The sequence below is a fragment of the Rhinatrema bivittatum genome, chromosome 3, assembly GCF_901001135.1.
Source record: "Rhinatrema bivittatum chromosome 3, aRhiBiv1.1, whole genome shotgun sequence".
Taxonomy (NCBI): Eukaryota; Metazoa; Chordata; class Amphibia; order Gymnophiona; family Rhinatrematidae; genus Rhinatrema; species Rhinatrema bivittatum.
In genome coordinates, this window is record NC_042617.1 from 474,941,161 (window position 1) to 474,960,753 (window position 19,593).

A 19,593-nucleotide genomic window follows, 5' to 3' on the forward strand; every position below is an offset into this window, starting at 1 on the left:
CACTCCAGGCCATGTATATTGTGCATGTATATTGTGCCGTTAAATTCACTGCCGCGGGTTAAAACGGACACTCATATTTTGAGCGTCCATTTTGGTAACCCGCACACAACTATGTCTCCTGGGCACTCGATGCCAAGGACACGCTAAGTATGTACAATATATTCTTAGCACATCCAGCAAATTTGGTTTCTCATTGGGCACCTAGGAGAGATGGATGTGTGCATGTTCAAAAAATGGGCTCCCAATATGGACGCATGTCTTTATGTGCATGATATTGCATTGGTCCGTCTGTACTTAGGTTATAGGCAAACAAACCTTTATTAATGATTTAGACAATAATCTGAAAATTCTTTCAAAAGTGTGAATACGTTTTCTTTACTCACAGAAACTTATTCTAAAACCGATCAAAACATACAAGTTCATCAAATAAATTCTCTGAAAACAGGGACTTATAGACATTTTTAGAACAAACCAACAAGATCTATTCTTATACCTGATGCTGAAAAGTTTGATTGGCTTTTTAGGAGCTGGAATAGTAAACTTGAAAAGGCCTTCTTTAACAGAAATTCGAGCTTCGAGTCCAGACTCATGGTAGATATTGGAATTCATCTGGATACCAGTTCTTGTGACTTCAGGTATGTGAATGCCCATATGAGTCACAAATTCCACTGCTACTGCTGGTTTTACAGCAACTTCTGCTTGCAACTAAAAAAACACACAATTATGTACTATTTACAGTGAGGAACCATCCACCCCCCACCCCCACCCCCCCACATTAGACACCAGACAAACAACATTTCTCTTGATTTCATCAGAATATTTTTGTTGTTTGATATCTACTGGTAACAAAAATATAATACTGATCTAATCTCTTACACTAGAGCTGTAAGAAGTAAAATGTTAAAAAAATATGCAGTTAATTACTTACATTCTTTGTTTGAATCTTTAACCCAGTTTTGGCTCCAGGTGTCACTATTCCAGATAAAGAGACCTGAAGCTGGAAACCTGCTCCAGTTGGGAGATTAAATTCATTGTCCATAAAGATATAGTGAACAAACAGGTCATGCTCAGTGCCTTTAGACAGAGCCTTCATAATCTAAACATTAAGTAAAGGAAAACCATAAGTAAAATGCAACAATCAGAGAACAAACCCTAATATTTTAACACAAGTTGTATGAATATAAAATGTCTAAAAGTAAAATTAGAAAAATTATATAAATTTCCTTATTTGCTAAAATAAAGCTATCAATAGTTATGATATGTGGTTTCACTGGTACTGCAATCATGCAAAGACCAAGCAAATGCAGTTAATTATTACTTTGGTTGAATTATTACTGCATGCAAAAATATTTTATAGTATATAGTAAAAGAAAATATATTTAAAACGTTCCTTGTTAAATATTAATATTCAGAAGAATCAATTAATTCAATTAGTTTCAGGATGCTGAATTTAGTTTTTACTTCTAAGATTTTTTAGATAAGAATGGGTTAAGACCATGGCTTTATTAAAAATAAATGTGGAAAACACAGCATGCTCATTTGAAACACATACCTGTCCAGGAAGCTCCTGTGAAGCATGTAGGCTTTTGAAAAACATTTGTCCTAGCATGTAAAAATCCATAAGTTGAATGTACCCAAGCTCTTCTCCCAGAATTCTCATATAGGCCTTAGCTTCAGGGGCATCACTGGACCTTACTTCTTTCATCAGTTTTTCTACATTAAACATGATTTCTCTCATCAGATCCTGGGGATTAATTAAAAAAAACTCCAAATAAGAACAAAATCAGTAAGAGCCAGATGCACTAAGCATTTCCCAATGGATGCAAAACAACATGAACCTGTAGAACATCTGGTCCTAAATTCAGATAACAAAGTAATACATAAAATGGTTAAAAATAAAAGGGAAAAAATATACAAAATAGTGATAATAACAGTTTGATAAAATTACAGGTTACAAAAAGGTATAATTAGGTTCCTTACCTGCTTATTTTCTTTCCTGGATTCCTATCAGAGCAGTCCAGTTACATGGGTTTTTCTCCCCTGCCAGCAGTAGGAGACAGAGAATGAAAGCTTTGCTGAAAACAGCCTTATAAGGAACAATGCCATCTGCAGCCTTCCGGTATGAATTTCATAAAGCAATCCCTCCTTGTGAGCAGGGGTAAACCAGTAAAATGAAACATCCAAAACTGATGAACCTTTCAAAATGTTGAACCCCCACCCCAGACCAAGAGAGCTCGCAAGCCCAGATAATACTCTGAAGCAATACACTGAATAAAACTGTACAGGTGGGTCTCTGGAGTAGTCTGGAAGGACTACAGGAAAGAAAATTAGCAGATAAAGAATCTAATGGAACCTTCCTTATTATCCTTACTAGACCAGTCCAGATGTGTAGGATATTCCCAAGCCAGCCCTAGACTGGGACTTTTCCTGAAAGTCTTGCTCTCAAGACACTCACCCCAAAGGCAGCAGCATTTCAAGCCTGCAAATCCAAACAATAATGTCTGGAAAAGGAATGCAACGAGGATCACACAACAGTCCTACAAATCTCTTGTGGTGACACAAAATGACACTCTGCCCATAAAGTCGCCTGGGCCCTAGAGAATGAGCTCTATACCTTTACATATGTACACAGATGCTATGGCTTCTTTAATCTATCTAGCGATCATATCCTTTGAAGCCATTTACCTGTTTTTAAGCCCACTAAACATCACAAACAAATGATCCAACAAGTGGAAATGGTTAGTAACTTTCAAAGACCATAACAGCTTTCTAAGAACATCCAGAACATGGAGCTCTCTTGCACACACTCTCAGAACCACACTGTCTGAAACCTGACAATTCCACTAACTGCTCCACATGAAAAGAAGATACCACTTTTGGCAAAAAAAGAGAACACCATGTGAATGGAGACACCTTCCAAAGTAATCTGTAAAACGGATCCCTGCAGGATAAAGCCTGCAGTTCCAAAACATGCCTCACCGAACAAATTGCCACAATAAAAATCACTTTCAGCATAAGATCTTTCAGCAACACCCTCTTAAGGGGTTCAAATGGAGCTGTTCCCAACACCTTTAAGAACCAGATTAAGATTCCAAGAAGGGAATCAACCCTCTAACCAGAGGACACAGTTGTTTAACTCCTCAGAGAAAACAAGTCACCTCAGGATGAGATGCCAAGGAATTACCCCAAATGTTACCTCAGTAATAATCCAATGCCATCGTATGCTCTTTGAGAGAATTCAGAGCCAGACCCCTTTGTAGCCTCTCTTCTGCAAAACGGAAAGGATGTCTGTACTTGATGCTTGTAATGGGACTAATCCTGCATCTTAACATTAAACTTCGAAGACTTTCCAGAATCTGACTTAAGCTAAGGAAGATGAACATTTCTGAGCCTGAAGTAATGTCGCAACCACCTCCGATGAATAACCCTTACTTCTCAATCTTCTCCTCTCAAAAACCAGGCCATGACACAGAAGAGAACCTTCTGCTTGCAAACCACTGGTCCCTGACACAACTCCCACATGTGATTGAATCTCAAGGGCCTCTACACCCTGAGCCATACAAAATCCACAAGCCATAGTCTCCTGAAGCACCACCAATTTTAAGGCCTCTGAATCCATCATATAAACTGGCCTACTAATGGCTAAGGAGAGAACACATCAAGCATCATTCCCTGTGAGCACTCCTGAGACAAAGCATCGAGTCCTCCCAACCCTAATTCCCTTCTCGTGATAAAAAACTATAGACACGTGGAATTCTAGCTATAGACATCAAATTCATCTGAGGAACCCTCCATCAGGTCTGAATCAAGGCAAACGCATTCAATGGGATGCAAGACATGCCTGCTCAAAAAACCCACCTGAATATTCTCCACTTCAGCAATGTGTGCCACTGAGATCTTCTGCCCACCAGAATAACAGCTTGAACTCCACAAAGACTGCTACACTCTTGTTTCCCCTTGACAGTTTATGTAGGCTACTGCTGTAGCATTGTCTGAAAACACTCTCACCACTTTCCACTGCAATAGAGGAAGAAATTCCAGCAAGGCTATCCTGATAGCTTTTGTATCTAGACAATTGATGGGCCATGACTTTTCCACTAGATTCCAGAAACCCTATGCCATTCACAACTGGCAATAAGACTTACATTTGTCATAATCACTGCCCACTCTGGAGCATCTAGCTCCATTCTCTTGAACAAGTTGCAAATCAAGAGTCACCAGGTCAACCTGCACCTGGTCTCCAAGGATAGGGCTAAGCGGACCTCTTAGTCTTGAGACTGAGAATTCCAGTGAGAAAGAAGAGCCTTTTGCAATGGGCATGTAAGCCGCCCTTATGGAACCAAATCCAGGGTTGATGCCATCGAACCTAGGACCTGATGATAATCCCATGCTCTGGGCACTGGTATCTGAAGAAACAGATGCAACTGAGACTGAGGTCTGGCCATCCTGAACATCATAAGAAATACTTTACCCTGCAAAGTGTTGAAGCGGGCCCTTAGATATTCCAGGACCTGAGAGAGCTGGAGCTTGTGTAAGCTTGCAATATATATATGTGATATGAGTTTCTGGTTGTAGGTTATTACTCCAGAGTTCACCAACTTCAGACTATGCAAGGTTAAGGCTGTAGAGACCTACATTTCTTCTGGTCCAACACTAATAATGAAACTACATACCTTATTAGCACGTAACAGCATTTGCTGAATAATTAGCAAACTTGATCAATCTGTTCACTACACAACACATGAATTCTGTAGAGGTTTAGGCATAAAATCCTGCTCAAAGATTTCAAATTGGTATTAAATCTGCAGCTAGCTCCAAACTTTACACAGTCCGTGCGCTGCTAACAAAGTCCCAGCTTGTGGCCTACTGTGGAGCTGTTTGAATGCTGAAGGGTGGGAGATGATATCAGTGTTGCTCATGTTGCTAATGGCTGAATCCATGTTACAGCAGCTTCTAGCCAAGGGAACCCTCGATCTCCAGCAAAGCAAATGGCTCTAAGTCCTTCACAGCATGGATCCTTAATTGTAAACAAACAACAAATATTTTAGCTTCAGGGCAGAGCAGGGGACCTCCTCCGTATTGGGCAAAGAAAACAGTGATCTGCCTGCATTTGCTCCATACTGACCACAGCTCTGCAGTAATTTTTGCAGCCCTTAAAGAGACAGCATCCAATTGGCAGTCCTTCAGTGTCACAAGGGATAGCTTTGATATTGTTATTGTCTTCTTACTAAAGGTGGTTTACACTTGCTTTGAGAAAATGAGTCACCCAACCCAGCCTCTGAAATAGCTGAATCACCCTGGAGGTAACCAAGTGACTTTCATCCTCAGACTTTGCTCAAGTCCACCAGTCATCGAGATATAGATGGACTAGTACTCCTTCCTTCTGAAGCACCACTGCTACCACTGTCATCACCTTGGAAAAGGTTCTGGGAGCCATCATGAGTCCAAAAGGTAGAGCTTGAAACTGAAAATATTTTCCCAGGACTGCAAAATGGAGGAAACTTGGGTCCTTTCAGATTGGAATATGGAAAAATGCCTCAAAAAGATCAAGTGATGTAAGACACTCTCCTTTGTGAATTACCACAATCACTGAGTGGAGAGTCTCCATATGAAAATGAGGAACTTTCAAGGCCACATTCACATTCTACAGATCTAGAATAGGCCTGAATTACCCTGACCCCATTCTTTCCTTGGAAATCAGAAGAACTGCCTCCAACTGAAGAAGATGGTGCAAGGTATCTTGTACCACAGCCTTTTTTCCTTTCAAATAACAAAGGGAAACCATGAAAGTGTCCAATACCAGGTAAGCGAAGTATAAAATGTAACCATCTCTTATCAACAGAACCCACTGATCTGCCATAATGCAGGTCCATTCTTTGTAAAATTGAGCCAACCATCATCCTATTCTCTGAAGCGAGGAGTGGACCCACTAACCTTCATTGCGAAGATTTGCCTCCCCCTGAGGCTTTGTCAATGCCAACACCCTCTTGAGCACATTTCTGCTTAAGAAAAAGGATGTGACCTGTTCCCCACTTGTTTCTGAGAATAAGGAATAAACCTCCCTGGACAATAGTTTCACATGTCTCTAAATCTTGGTCTGCTAGGAAGCCCTTTCCAAGAAACCATGAGTTTATCCTCTGGAAGCTTAAGAGGCTTGGAATCACCATAATGCTTCACCAGCCTTCTTCCAATCCTCCCCAAATAGAAGTTTTCCTTTGAAGGGTAATTTTCCCATGCAAAACTTATTCCAAATATCTGATGACCAGTTATGCAGCCACAGAAGAAGCCTGGCTGACAGTGAAACAGCCATTCTCTAGCCAAAGTCCAGATGAGATCATTAAAGGGTATCAGCAAGGAAATCAAGACCAGACTCCAACTTTCCACCTCTTTTTCCATGAGACTCTCCTCTGAAAGTCCCACCAGCACCTGCTGTACCCAGAGCAATCAGGCCTAGCCATATAGCTGCCATAGACCAGCGCCCAAAGAGCTAAAGCAGATGCCTCAAAATTCTGCTTAAGGAAAACCTCAATCTTTCTATCTTGACCATCCTTCATAGCAGCTGCACCCGCCATAGGAATGGTGGATATTTTTAATGACCGCTGAAACCAATAGATCCTTCTTTGGATATTTCAACACCTCCAAGGCTTCTTCCGACAGAGGATACAGCTCAGCCACAGCTCAGGCCACTCTAAGACCTGCCTCCGGAGTATCCCATTCCACAGAGACTAGAACTTTTGGGACTCTATGGAAAGGAAAGGTCTGTGCCAGGCACTGAAAGCCTCTAAATTGTGTCCTCATCCTCTGGCAAAGGTTCCTAATTCTATCAGAACCTGTATAATCAATACTGACAGTTCCTCCCTTTTGAAGAGCCAAATCACCCCGAGATCATCCCCTTCTGCCACCAGAATCTCCTCCTCCTCTAAATCAGCTTGTATCTCCTTCTCTGGTCCAAACCCCCTCAATGAACCATCCCTAAACCTGCTAATCTGGCAACCCAGTTCAGGCCAAGCTCTTTCTAGTCCTCTTCAGCTGGCACAGCACTGTCAAAGGAGCAGTGTGGGGAGTCCTCTTGGAGCACCTCGCTTCATCAAGTATTTCTGGTGCAATAATAGAACAAACTCTGGGGGAAAGGGCTCCTCTGGAGAGAAGTCCCAATTCCCCAGAGCTGCCAACTTTCCCCCAGGATCTTCAATCTGAGAAGAGCCTGCTCCAATGGGGATGGCACCGGAGGATCCTCGGAGTCCTCCCTAACATCTGAGATATTGCTCTGAGGTGCATGAAATAAGGAGCTATCGGAAGCCTGCAAATGATCCTCTCCCGATGTCACTACCATAGATTTCAGCTTTGTACTCCTCTTTTCAGCACCTGGAAATTCTCCAGAATGACTTCCGTCCTGCCCCCCTCCAGTACATGCATGACAAAGCTCAGACACTGACACGTCACCATAGTGGACCCCAAATGCAGGACATTTTTCCTGCATTCTGGTACAGCCACAATCTTCTCCATGCCATGAGGCCCTGAGACATCCTGCCACAAGCTAAATAGCTTCTGCTTTGCTGTGACTGCAAAATACTAGCCTGACTCACCTCCCCACACCTCAGGGCTTCCAGGCCTCATCACAATTGCCCTGATGCTGCCGACGTAAGCCCTCACTGATCGCTAATCAAGTTCTAACTTCATTCCTTTTCTTTTTTTCTTAAAGGTATAGGAGGCCAGGAAAATCAAGAGCTAGTAACAGCCCAGAAAGAAAAAAATGGTTATTTTCCTTAATAAAGTTTTCATCCAGAGGTCCTGGGGCCAGGGCACAAGGAGGGAGGAGGAGGGAGAAAAAAACAACCAGCACTACTTGTTTTCAAAGCCCCTCCAGTACCAGAACTCAGCCAAAAGAAAGGATCACCGTCCCACCCTCCCTGTTCACCATTTCACTCTATGAGAAGGTGTGGGGGGGGGGAGGGGGGAGAACAATCACCACCATGCTACTCCCTGAGACTCTGTCCACCAAAACTACTGAATTGAGTATTGTGTGCAATTCTGGTCACATATCTAAAAAAAGATATAGCAGAATTAGAATAGGTAAGAGAAGGGTGACCAAAGTGATACAAGTGTTGGAACAATTTCCCTATAATAGGTTTGCAAAAGAGGTTTGCTAAAGAGGTTAGAGCTCTTCGGCTTGGAGAAGAGATGGCTGAGGGAAGATATCATAGAGGTCTATATAAATAATGAGCAGAATGGGTGAACACAAATTAGCTGTTTACTCTTTCAAAAACTACAAAGACTAGGGGACATGCAATGAAGTTACTAAATAATACATTTAAAACTAATAGGAGAAAATATGTTTTACTCAACAAATAATTAAGCTCTGGAATTCATTACCAGAGGACATGGCAAAAGCTGTTAGTGTAGCTGGGTTTTAAAAAGGATTGGACAAATTCTCTAGAGGAAAAGTCCATAAATCATTATTAAGGTGGACCTGGTGAAAATGTACTGCTTATCCCTGGGATAAGCAGCATGGAATCTATTTACCTTTTGGGATCCTGCCAGGTACTTGTGACCTGGATTGGCCACTTTTGGAAACAGGATGCTGGGATTAAAGGACCTTTGGTCTGACCCAGTATGGTAAATCTTATGTTTTATGACTTCAGGTTTGGCACCTCTACCATCTGCAGGAGAGAGAGATGGTACTGCAGGTGTCAATGCTCTTTATAAGGCTGCTTGTAGCAAAATTTTCAATCTGTCTCTCTGTGCTGGTAGGGGAGAAAAAAACATGTGTCTGGACAGGTCTAGTAAGGACAATAAGGAAGGACAATTTTACTACCTCTAGATATAAAGCAATAAATACAGGAAAACAATATATATATGCCCTGTAGAAATATCTAGAAGAAATTATTCAGTACTATAACATGCAAAATCATAAATTTCAGTAGATATACCTGATTCTTGTTGTTCTTCCTGGAGACTCCAAACCAACTGTAGAGAATTTCTGAGACTTCTTCAGGAACTTTACCATCAGTCCAGTACAATGCTTTCATGGCACTGTTGGGAAAGAAGCCTTGCTGTCCAAATAAAGCTTCCAGAGTGGGCTCTAAACCCTTTCCTTCCCAACCAAACTGCAAAGAATAAAAATAAGATTTATAAAAAATTTCTCATCAAATATGCTTAAGAATAAAACAGCTTCCGACAAATCTGTAGTACAGAAATATTTCCATTTCAAGTATTCTGGACATTGCCTTGTTTTACAAATATAAGAAATGCAATTCAAGTTATAAACTAAACTAAACTAAACTAAAGAGAGAGCACATAAAATAGAGCCTAAAATACTGTTGATGAAACTACTAGTATAATACATTGCACTCTTTACAGACTGCTATAAATTATCTAAGATATGCAAAAATATTTTAATGAGATAGGTTTGCAAAGCACATACCTCAAACATATCAAAAGCTTCTCCAAAGATACTGAGGGTGGCCTTCAGCATAGCGTCTTCGGGCATATAACTGCCAGAATCAAATATCAGATTCCCTTCTGCTTTGGCTGCCACTGATTCGTCTAAGCCTGGAATGGCAATGCTTTTAGAAATCTGATAGTTGCGTGAAAGCTTTCTGAAGTCAATGGCTGTTGGAACTGAAGATCCTTTAAGAGCTTCTTCTACTTTGCCTTTTAGTCTGAACAGACAGAAAGTTAGTTTTATTAACAAAATACTGTCTTCCAATCATGAGATTAAATCTAATTCAAGAAATCCCTTTTCAAGAAAGCTAATAGTTTTCTTTACGTACTGAGGTGATTAAATCACTCTATATTCATATTTTTAAATCTTTGAATTACTAAAACATTTTTTATATATCACATTTTTATGTAGTTTGTTATAAAGCACAGAATGCAAATAAACAATTCTGCTTACGCATCTACATTTACCAAGCTGTTTGCCTTTCTAACTAAATAATGGCATTAAACATAAGATCTAGGGTAGAACAGAGCACTTTAGGGATAACAACACTTAGGTGCTAAAAATCATCACTTGATTTATTTGCATGAGTTAACTGGATAGCTTTAAGGTCATGCCTTCTCTGTTTAATAGTTTGTGCATTCAATTAGTACTCAGAGAAATGTTTTAGAAAAAACAAGATGATTCTTTTCTGATATTAAGTCTAGAAAAATTCTTCTTATCCACTGAGCAATATTGAAGTGATTTTTGTCACCAGAGGTCCACTTTAAAATATGATTGCCAAATTAGGCCAGTTATATCAACATTATCCAGTTTACCAAAGTTTATTTTTTTTATTTACAATTACATTCAGTTCTTAGGTAATTTATAGTTCTAAACTTGCATAATTTCTCATTTAATTAACAAAACATAAATGCAAATTGTACTTACAACACACTGTTATTTATTTCACTTTTCCAAGTATAAAGCCCTTAGAAAATGCAATACAAAATTTTATTGTAAAAAAAAAAAAAAAAAAGAGAGATCAGAAGGTCAGACCAGCTGTATTCAAACTATATCACTTTGACTCTACTTACTCTTGAGCCTCTGGGGACACAGAACTCAAAATATTAGCAATATGGGATGTCACATAACTTTTCACTTGCTCATTTTTGTCCTTCACAATAGCTCTGGTGACCTTGCTAAGATCAGACTGTGACGGGTTTTTCATCAGCATGAGATAGGCTGCCAAACGTTTATCAGCTGGGGCATTATTGTCTTGGAATGTCTGAAGCATGACAACTCGGACCTGCAGAAAATGTATTCAATTAATTAGCATTTATTTTTGACTGATAAAATAAACTTTGTGTGTGTGTGTGGGCTTGGAAAAAGGAGCTTTTTGTTTTTTATTTCTTATATATATATATATATATATCACTTCATATACATATATATCACTTCAATATTGCTCAGTGGATATATATATATATGTATGACAAGATAAAGGAACGCTAGTGTATACATTTTATATGACTACTTTATTTCAAAAAAGCTTTTATTCTAATAGATGCATGAAAAGAAATACAAAAGTACAAAAATACATTACAACTACATATACAATCTATGAGGTCGATTTTAAAAGGCAAGCGCGTCCATGTGCGCGCGGTTCCCAGCACGTACATGGATGCGCCGATTTTATAACATGCACGTGTCAGTGCACGCATGTTTTAAAATAAGTTTCCCGTGTGCAGGTGCGGGTGGGTAACCTGCTCCATGCATGGGGCAGGGGGGTAATTTTAGAACAATACATGCGGCGACTCGAGTAGAACTTCCCCAGTTCCCTCCCAATCTGCTCCAATAAAGGAGCGTACTGGGAGGGAACTTCCTTACCTCTAACCCTATCCTTCCTCACCACTAAAATAACCCCACTTATCCATACTGGGGCAGATTTTCAAAGACTTTGCGCATAACCCGAGAAAATCTGCCCCTGCGCGCGCTGAACCTATTTTGCATAGGCTTGGCGGCACGTGCAAGCCCCAGGATGCGCGTATGTCCCGGGGCTTGCAAAAAGGGGCGTTCCGGGAGCGGGTCCGTGGGCGGGGCGCCGGCCCAGGGGCATGCCGGGGGCGGGACTGAGGCCTCCGGCACAGCCGCCATGCCAAGGGATGGCGGGCCGGCAGCTGGCCGGCCCGCCCAAGTTACGCCTGCCCGGAGGCAGGCGTAACTTTCGAGATAAAGGTCAGGAGGGGGTTTTAGAGTTGGGGGGTGGGTTAGATAGGGGAAGGGAGGGAAAGGTGGAGGGGCGGAAGGAAAGTTCCCTCCGAGGCCGCTTCGATTTTGGAGCGGCCTCGGAAGCAACAGGGAAAGCCACCGGGGCTCCCCTAGGGCTCGGCGCGTGCAAGGTGCACTCCCTCGTGCGCGCCAACCCCAGATTTTATGACATGTGCCTGGCTGCGCGCACATGTCATAAAATCGGGTTCAGATCTGTGTGCTGGGTTGCGCGAACAAATTTACTCCCTTGCGCTGTTTTTAAAACCTGGCCCATTATTTTTATTTTTGCACTTACTGCTCCTCCAGAGCAGAAGTAATTTCTGCGCACCGGCCGGTTATCGGTGTGTGCTTCCCCAGGACAGGGTCTAATGGCATGCCGCCCCTCCCCGGCCAGACTCCGCCCCCCAACCCGCCCCTTTCAGCAGGCCCAGCATTTGTGCATGTATCAGGGGTTAGGCGCATGGCTGGGCCTGTTCTAAAATGTGCACGGAACGCATAAGGTCCAGCCACGCGTGTAACCCCTGATTTTTACACGTACAGGCCTTTTAAAATTTGGGCGTATGTGTACTGAAAAAATCATATCATAATAGCTTGTTGCAAAAAATGTACATGAAACTAGCAGACATGACATGTCTTGTATTAACAAATGCTGGCAAAATTGAAAAAGGGAATATGCCATACTAGACCGGCATTAAGTCAATATATACATACACACACACACATATACAGTTTATATAAATATCTATAGCTATATCTATATCTATCTACAGTATATACTTATGTTGTCTATATTCAAAACATAAAGGGCCTGATTTTCAAAGGCTTTTATACATATAAAACTATTTTATGCAAGTATATGGCTGTTATAAAATAGCTCAGGGCTAAGTACATGTAAAATTGCACACATAATATGGTTATGCATTTACTTTTCTGCAAACTGGGGAGATGCATTCAGGGGGTGCAGTTGAAACACACACATAGGGGGTACTTTTCATACAGAAAACTGGGTTTTATATGCGTAAATGCACTTTACACATTTAAATGGGCTCTTGAAAATTTCTGTAATATATGGCATTGAATTGTAAATAGGTTTTACATATGTAAGTGCATTTTAAACACTTAAATGGGCTTTTGAAAATTGCTACTGTACTATGTTGTCATTTATATGTGTAACTCCTTTGAAAATTACCTCCATACTTTGAGGGTGAATTTTCAAAGGAGTTATACATGTAAAATTAGCATATATGTCTGTAAGTAGCTTGTACTGATGCATATACTATTTTATAAACATTTGAAATATGTACATATTTTTTGTTTTGTGCGTATATTTACAGGCACAAAAAATGGGTGGTTTGGGGTGTTCCAGAGTGGGGCTTAGAGTTACACATGAAAGTTGCTATTTTATAAGAGACTTACATTTGGCATCTTTTTCGTGCAAGTTTACACCTGCTAATTATCATGCACAATTGATATCAGGTTCATCTATTGTCTGCTATTGGTTGGGTGGGATATCCAGGTGAACTAGGGGGAGCTTAGGGTGAAAAACTAGGCGGGTCTTGATGACCTGGAGAAGGACTAGGTGCAGATATTAGCATTAAAGCAGGTAACAAATAACATTTCAAAATACAATCATTACAATAATCCCTACCCTTACCTTCACCACCCACAATTAGCAATGATATGAAGAAGGTTCGTTATAGAGGTGAAGCCTGTTCCCCCCAAAATATAGCAAGGTTTTGAAAAATGTAAGTTTACCTCATCTGTAATAGACATTTTTCTGAATGCTTGAATAGCAGCTTTTTGAACTGAAAGGGTTGGGATTTGACTTCTAATGCACTTCAGAAGAGAAGACTTCAGTTTCGGGTTAGCATCTTCCATCGCTTTACCCATATTTCCAATAGCCTGTCAATAAAGAAAGAGAATTTATGAATTCATTGTTTCAGTTATCGATAACAAAACCTATTAGGTATGATCCAGCCTAATATATAGGATACAGAGCTAGCAAGCATGAAATGGATTGCAAAGAGTGCCTTTCATACAAATAAGTCCAGAGTCAGCCAGTCAGATGATTGAATTGTAATCATATGTATTTTCATATCATCCTGTTTAGTTCAGAATTATTATTGGATAGATATACTTTTAATAATAACTACAATTAATAAAGTGCAATAGCTCCTCTGAAGAACAATTTAAAAAATTACCTTAAGTGTTAAGTAAGTCTTATCTTGATCTCCAGAACACTCATTTTCAATTAATGATGCCATGAAATCACTAACATCCCTCACTTCATCTGTCACAGTTTTTCCATCTTTATGGAAGCTGTAGAGTAATAAAACTGAGTAAGAACTCCCTTCAAAAGGTGTGCATTTCTTGTGTACATGTACTCAAACTCTTCATCATAATGAAATTTGTATTAATCATAATTCTAAAAATAAAAATATGCATGCTAGCAACCTGGCTTTTCTTCTCTAATAGTTCCACAGTGCATAGAATATATTATTCCTTATATTTTTCTAGGGAAATAATAGAAGTAGGTTCATGCAGTTGCTTAGGATGCTGTGACCATATGTTAGCATTATTAGGTAGAATAGGTGAAATGATGTTTTAGCATGCAGTTCTACCAATACAGCAGCTTTTCCTTTATACATATCTCCACACTCAGTAATGGGTCAGAAAAACCATAATCCACAATCCTGATCTAATACCCCTGGCTACAATCTGAATAGTTTCCACTGGGAATAGTTTAGTAGGTTTCAATTCAAGATCAGATTACAATGGTCCCCAAGAAAATGGGTAAAGCAGTGTGGTTGCCATGTTAGTCCACCTGATTTGTTAACCTTTATTTCTGTTCAAAAAGATGAGCTACAAATAACTCAGTCCCTGTTCAATCAATTGGAAGGAGAGGTTATTGAACACTCAAAAGAAAATGAGCAGGGATTTGGACCATAATCTGAGCTCATGACTTTTTTGGAGCATTTCTAATGAAAACACAGTCTGAGAAGTAGCTGGCTTCATGATCAGACAATAGAGTGGGAGATGGTGACAGAAGAGGCTACAAGTTATTTAATCTATAGTTCACAATGCCAATTGATTACATTTATGGTACACTATAATTTGTTGGTCTACTCACTTGTTGACAGTGTGACTCAAGGCATAAAATGCAGCTCGGCTTTGCTGGTACTGGGCCATATTGAAAACTTCTCGTAGCCTTTTATTGCATGGTGAAGGCAAAAGTCCCAAAGTGTAGGTGACTACATCAACCACAACAGGAGAAATACTTCCAGTTCTCATTATTTGAAGGATAGCACTGATACACTCCAGGGTGCCACATTGCACTAAGGCTTGTAATGTAATAGGGCTGAAAAATGGAGAAAAAAGGATCACATCTATTGATTGTGATTTTAAGGTGACAAATTACATAGATGTACATCTTTTTTAATTGGTTATCAAAAGGTGATTGATCAGTTATATTTATTAATCTGGGTTTATAAAAAATATTTACATTAATAAGATTGGAATTACTTATTAATTTATGATTTATCACTTTGTGTCTATGAGGAAAATGTAGCACATATAGTTTCTGGGTTACAGGACTCCTAACTCAATAGCAGGTTAGGAAAGTGAATGTTTTCTTAATTTCACTGGGAAGATATACATTAACCAAGTTAGATCATATATCCTGCATGGGAGTTTAGTCAGAAAATTGAATCTAACATTGCCATTTTTGCCAAAAAAAAGTCTAATATTTCTAGAACCCAAATAATCTTGCTTTAACATTTCTTTGAGTGACTGCATCTCTTATCTCAGGACCCTGGTATAATTATATCAAATAATTATTATGTCAAAGGACCTGACATGTCTACCCAACTGTCCCTTGCAGTTCTGCCATTCAATTAATGAACAGATTTCACTCTGCTTAACTCATCAGGATACAGTGAAATTAATGCAAACTGGCAGAATTCAAGATGCCAGTTTAAAAACCCAATGAATTGTATTGTGAACTCAATGTATTAGTTTTTGATTACTTTAAAGATATTTTCTGTTTTTTTTCTCTCCCCACAAAGTTGCAAGCATATTATATTTAGTACCTTGAAGTTTCTATCAGCCTCGGTACGAGAGAACTGAGGGTGTCATTGTGTAAACCTCGAAGTCCAGTCACAAATTGGTGGAACAGACTAGCCCTCTGCTGGTTTTGTTCAGACACTGACAGTTTTTGCAACTCCTGGAGGCTTTTCAGAATAACGTCGCCATTCTTAAATGGGAACTTACTATCAGCGCTCTCCAAGGCAAGACCCCTCTTTATAGATGCATCTATATAATGAAAAGAAATATCCTTGACCATTTACTGATTATTTTGAAACTGAAAACCAATCTAAGTACAAATTATATTCTTCAGTTTTATAAACATAGGCTTTACAATATATTTTTGCAATCTTTTTTTTTTTTCTTCATGACAAATGCCTAGACAACAGCCTCATGACAAATGCGTCATGACAACAGTCTGAGACCTTTTTTTCCTGACCCATGTGAGGATTTGAATGCTGGCATAGTCAGAAGTGGTAGCCTAGTGTGCTAACCAACTGCATCTCAGGATAACTATTACTGGATTTTAATTCTACTTTACCTTCATCAAAGTATCTGCTGTTGATCTTAGGTATTTCTTCAAGCTTTAGGGTCTGTGTGACTTGTGCATTTATGCCATACTGGTTTCTGTTATAAAAGAGAGCATGCAGTGATTTGTTAAACTAAAAACATTGAAAATGAAGAACATTCAGCCAGATTGCTGTACGTGAATGCAACGTTTAACCTACTTGTATGAGAACGGAAGGAACAAGTGTTTTTCAGTACAGACTGCTTCAGAGACATGACGTCTTTTAGCATCAATAGTGTACTTGCAGGACTGGCTGCTGCTGATCAGTGTGGATAATGGGGAGTTCTGTGAACAATAATTAAAATGGAGATATGAATTATAGAATATACTCAAACTTGTACTAATAACATTTCTTTACTTTTATAGCTGAAAGTTGCTGTAGATGTGGCCAATACACTGCATTTTGATGTATATAAAGCACTGAAGTCATTGTAATAGAAGCAAAATGATGACTGCATAGACATCTAGAGAAATTTTCATATTTTCTTGGGTAAATACTGATTTTTCCCCAGGTAAATTGGCTGGTCTGGAAATTGCCCTCCTCTATCCAGATAAAAGAGCATGTGAGGATCTGCAATTTAAGCTGAATTTTCATAATTTGCACATGTAAAAATCAGCAACTACGTATGTAAATAACTTAGTCACGTATATACTATTTTTGAAAGCAACAACATTCATGCAGCAGTAAAGGTAAACAAATAAACCTAAAAAAAATTGGCAGCTCAGGGGCATTCTCAGGCTTAGGGGGACCAACATTTACGCACGTTAATTGCTATTTTATGAGATTTACGTGTGTAAAGTGAAATACTGACTAGATGGGGTGGGGGTCTGAGTAAAATGAGAGGAGTTGAGGCTGAATTGCCAGTAGCATCTTGATGACCTGCACATGGAATGGGTGAACTGGTAGACTAATTGCCGCATACCTGTTAGAAAATTTCCTGACATACACATATAAAACGTAAATTACGGGGGGGACAAATATATGTAAATTACATGAGTAAAATCTCTATATGTATATTTTTAAAATCAGAAATAAAAATACATGGGTATAGCAGTTGAACGCTACTTATCCAGATAAATTCCCACTTATCAAGCTAAGAATCATCTTTGCCACTACTTAAGTCTTAAAATTTCTACTTCTCTGGGTGATAGGAAAAGGGGCATGTTTTATGGTAATAGGCAGTTTATCACCCAAAGATGAGATTTGTGCAATGTTCTCTCAACCTAGCTTGATAGACTCTCTACCTGGGTAACATCAAGCCAGGTTGAGAGAACATTGCACAAATCTCATCTTTGGGTGAGTTTCCTCACTCCGAAGGTCATCAAATCTTCACAAGAGAGCATTATTCTGTTCGTACGTCTCATTTTGAATGTCAAAGTGGCCCCTATCCCCTACACTAATACCTAAACCTCACCTCGAGTTACTAGGTGGACCTTCTATAGAGATATAAATACCTGCCTAGGATGAGGGCATTATGGCTAGTCTCTCTCTCTCCCCCCCTCTCCCCCTGTAGCTGTAGAAGGGCCCTGACAGCTAGGCTGGCTCTCTAGGAGCTTAAGACTACTATCACACAGCTTTACACAAATGAAAAGGGATTAGTTAAAATTCACCTTAAAGCCATGCAATATGGCTTCACAAAACAGTGAGCCCAGCCCACTTGGCCACAAATCCCACCCCAAACTCCTCCTATTTTTCTCATTTGCATCACTCCATGTGTTATGGTGCTTTTGCATGTGTTATAGGCATTTTCGCATGCGTTAAGGGTGCTTAACGCATGCGAAAACGCCATATAGCACTTTGATAAATGACCCCCTAAGTCAGATACCCAGATAAACCTTAAAAGCACTACTTATTTAAGTTCGATAGCCTGATAAGTCTGAAAAGTGCTACTTATCCAGCTAAGTAAAATAGATAGGTAAGTCTCAAATAAAGCTATTTAGCTGGATAAGTTGCACTTTTAAAACTTATCCAGCTAAGCAGCCAAATAAATTAGAACTTATTCAGATATGTGCACATTTTTTTACATGCACACGTAGATTGCTACAGGAGAAGATTTCCTTGTGCCCTTATACATACATATATGGGTGCATGCACTGCTGTTCTAAAGTTATCTTCTTATATGTTTTTAGACAGGCTAAAAATAGATAAGGTCCCTGTAGAAGTCAGGGAAGAAAAGCAGCATGCGTACAAGGGTTTTTTCAAAAGTGCGCACAACATTTTACTCCCCTTCTGATACAAACTATATGTGAGTGCATGAGCTTGCATACTTTATGCTAATTAATTTTCAAAGAGAAACTACCCAAGTAGTTAGCTACAAAATACATGGAGTAAAAGTAGCCATATACATTACTTTGTACTCTGCAGGCTACTCCAAATTGCTCTCAGGGATGGTAACTTTCAAAGTGGTGCATGGGCGCACATGTGCATGCATTCAACGGCCCGTGCCCAGGTACACAATTATAATATTCACGTGAATATGCTTGCACATTATAAAATAGCCTCGCCACACATACATGTGCCCTCAGTTTTACGTGGACGCATGCATGTGTTGTGCATGCAAATTCCACTTCTACTGCATAAGTGGGGAAATTTTAAAAGGGATATGAACTGACGTCATTGGCTGTTTTCCCAGTTCGCCTAGTTAAGAGATAGGACTTCCAAACCCCCCTAGTTTATTAGCCTCCCTTCCCCTGTTAGCCCTAACCTATAAAACCCCACTGATCAGTCAACATTTTCCATAGTAGAAGTAAAATTATGCCGCAGGTGATCCTGGCACACCTCAGTGCACGTTTATGTGCAAATTTCATGGTTAAATCCTGGAATATCAATGCCCCACCCCATTTTGGAAGATTTTCATTTGTGCGTACATATCCAGACGTACATTAAAATCCGCTCGGCATGCACCAACCCGACATATTCGCATATCCCCTAATTTCGGAATGCATTGGGCTTTTAAAATTCACTTTTAATAGTTTAAATATACTGTGACATGCACAGGTTTTTCAACAAGAGTTTTCAAAGACCTGACCTTTTCAACAGTGCTTCTCAACCTAGTCCTTGGGGTACACCTAGCCAGTCAGGTTTTCAGGATACTTACAATGAATATGCATGACATAGATTTGCATACAGTGGAAGTAGTGCATGCAAATCTATCTCTTGCATATTCATTGTTGATATCCTGAAAACATGGCTGGCTAGGTGAATCCCGAGGACTGGGTTGAGAAGCACTGCCTAAGTACCTAGTTTAAA

At 39.7% G+C, this 19,593-nt stretch overlaps 1 protein-coding gene across 1 annotated transcript in view; it reads right to left on the bottom strand.

The window, feature by feature from the left end:
* Positions 1 to 19,593, bottom strand: part of APOB (apolipoprotein B) — an 88,152-nt gene that overhangs the window by 55,961 nt on the left and 12,598 nt on the right. The window contains exons 7-18 of the mRNA XM_029595996.1: positions 16,504 to 16,628; positions 16,317 to 16,402; positions 15,781 to 16,003; positions 14,823 to 15,050; positions 13,894 to 14,011; positions 13,448 to 13,594; positions 10,519 to 10,730; positions 9,425 to 9,662; positions 8,931 to 9,107; positions 1,553 to 1,744; positions 929 to 1,096; positions 494 to 705 (exon numbers count right to left, since the gene is read on the bottom strand). Of these exons, the coding sequence (XP_029451856.1) occupies positions 494 to 705; positions 929 to 1,096; positions 1,553 to 1,744; positions 8,931 to 9,107; positions 9,425 to 9,662; positions 10,519 to 10,730; positions 13,448 to 13,594; positions 13,894 to 14,011; positions 14,823 to 15,050; positions 15,781 to 16,003; positions 16,317 to 16,402; positions 16,504 to 16,628 (2,126 nt within the window). The remainder of the gene's footprint in view (positions 1 to 493; positions 706 to 928; positions 1,097 to 1,552; positions 1,745 to 8,930; positions 9,108 to 9,424; positions 9,663 to 10,518; positions 10,731 to 13,447; positions 13,595 to 13,893; positions 14,012 to 14,822; positions 15,051 to 15,780; positions 16,004 to 16,316; positions 16,403 to 16,503; positions 16,629 to 19,593) is intronic.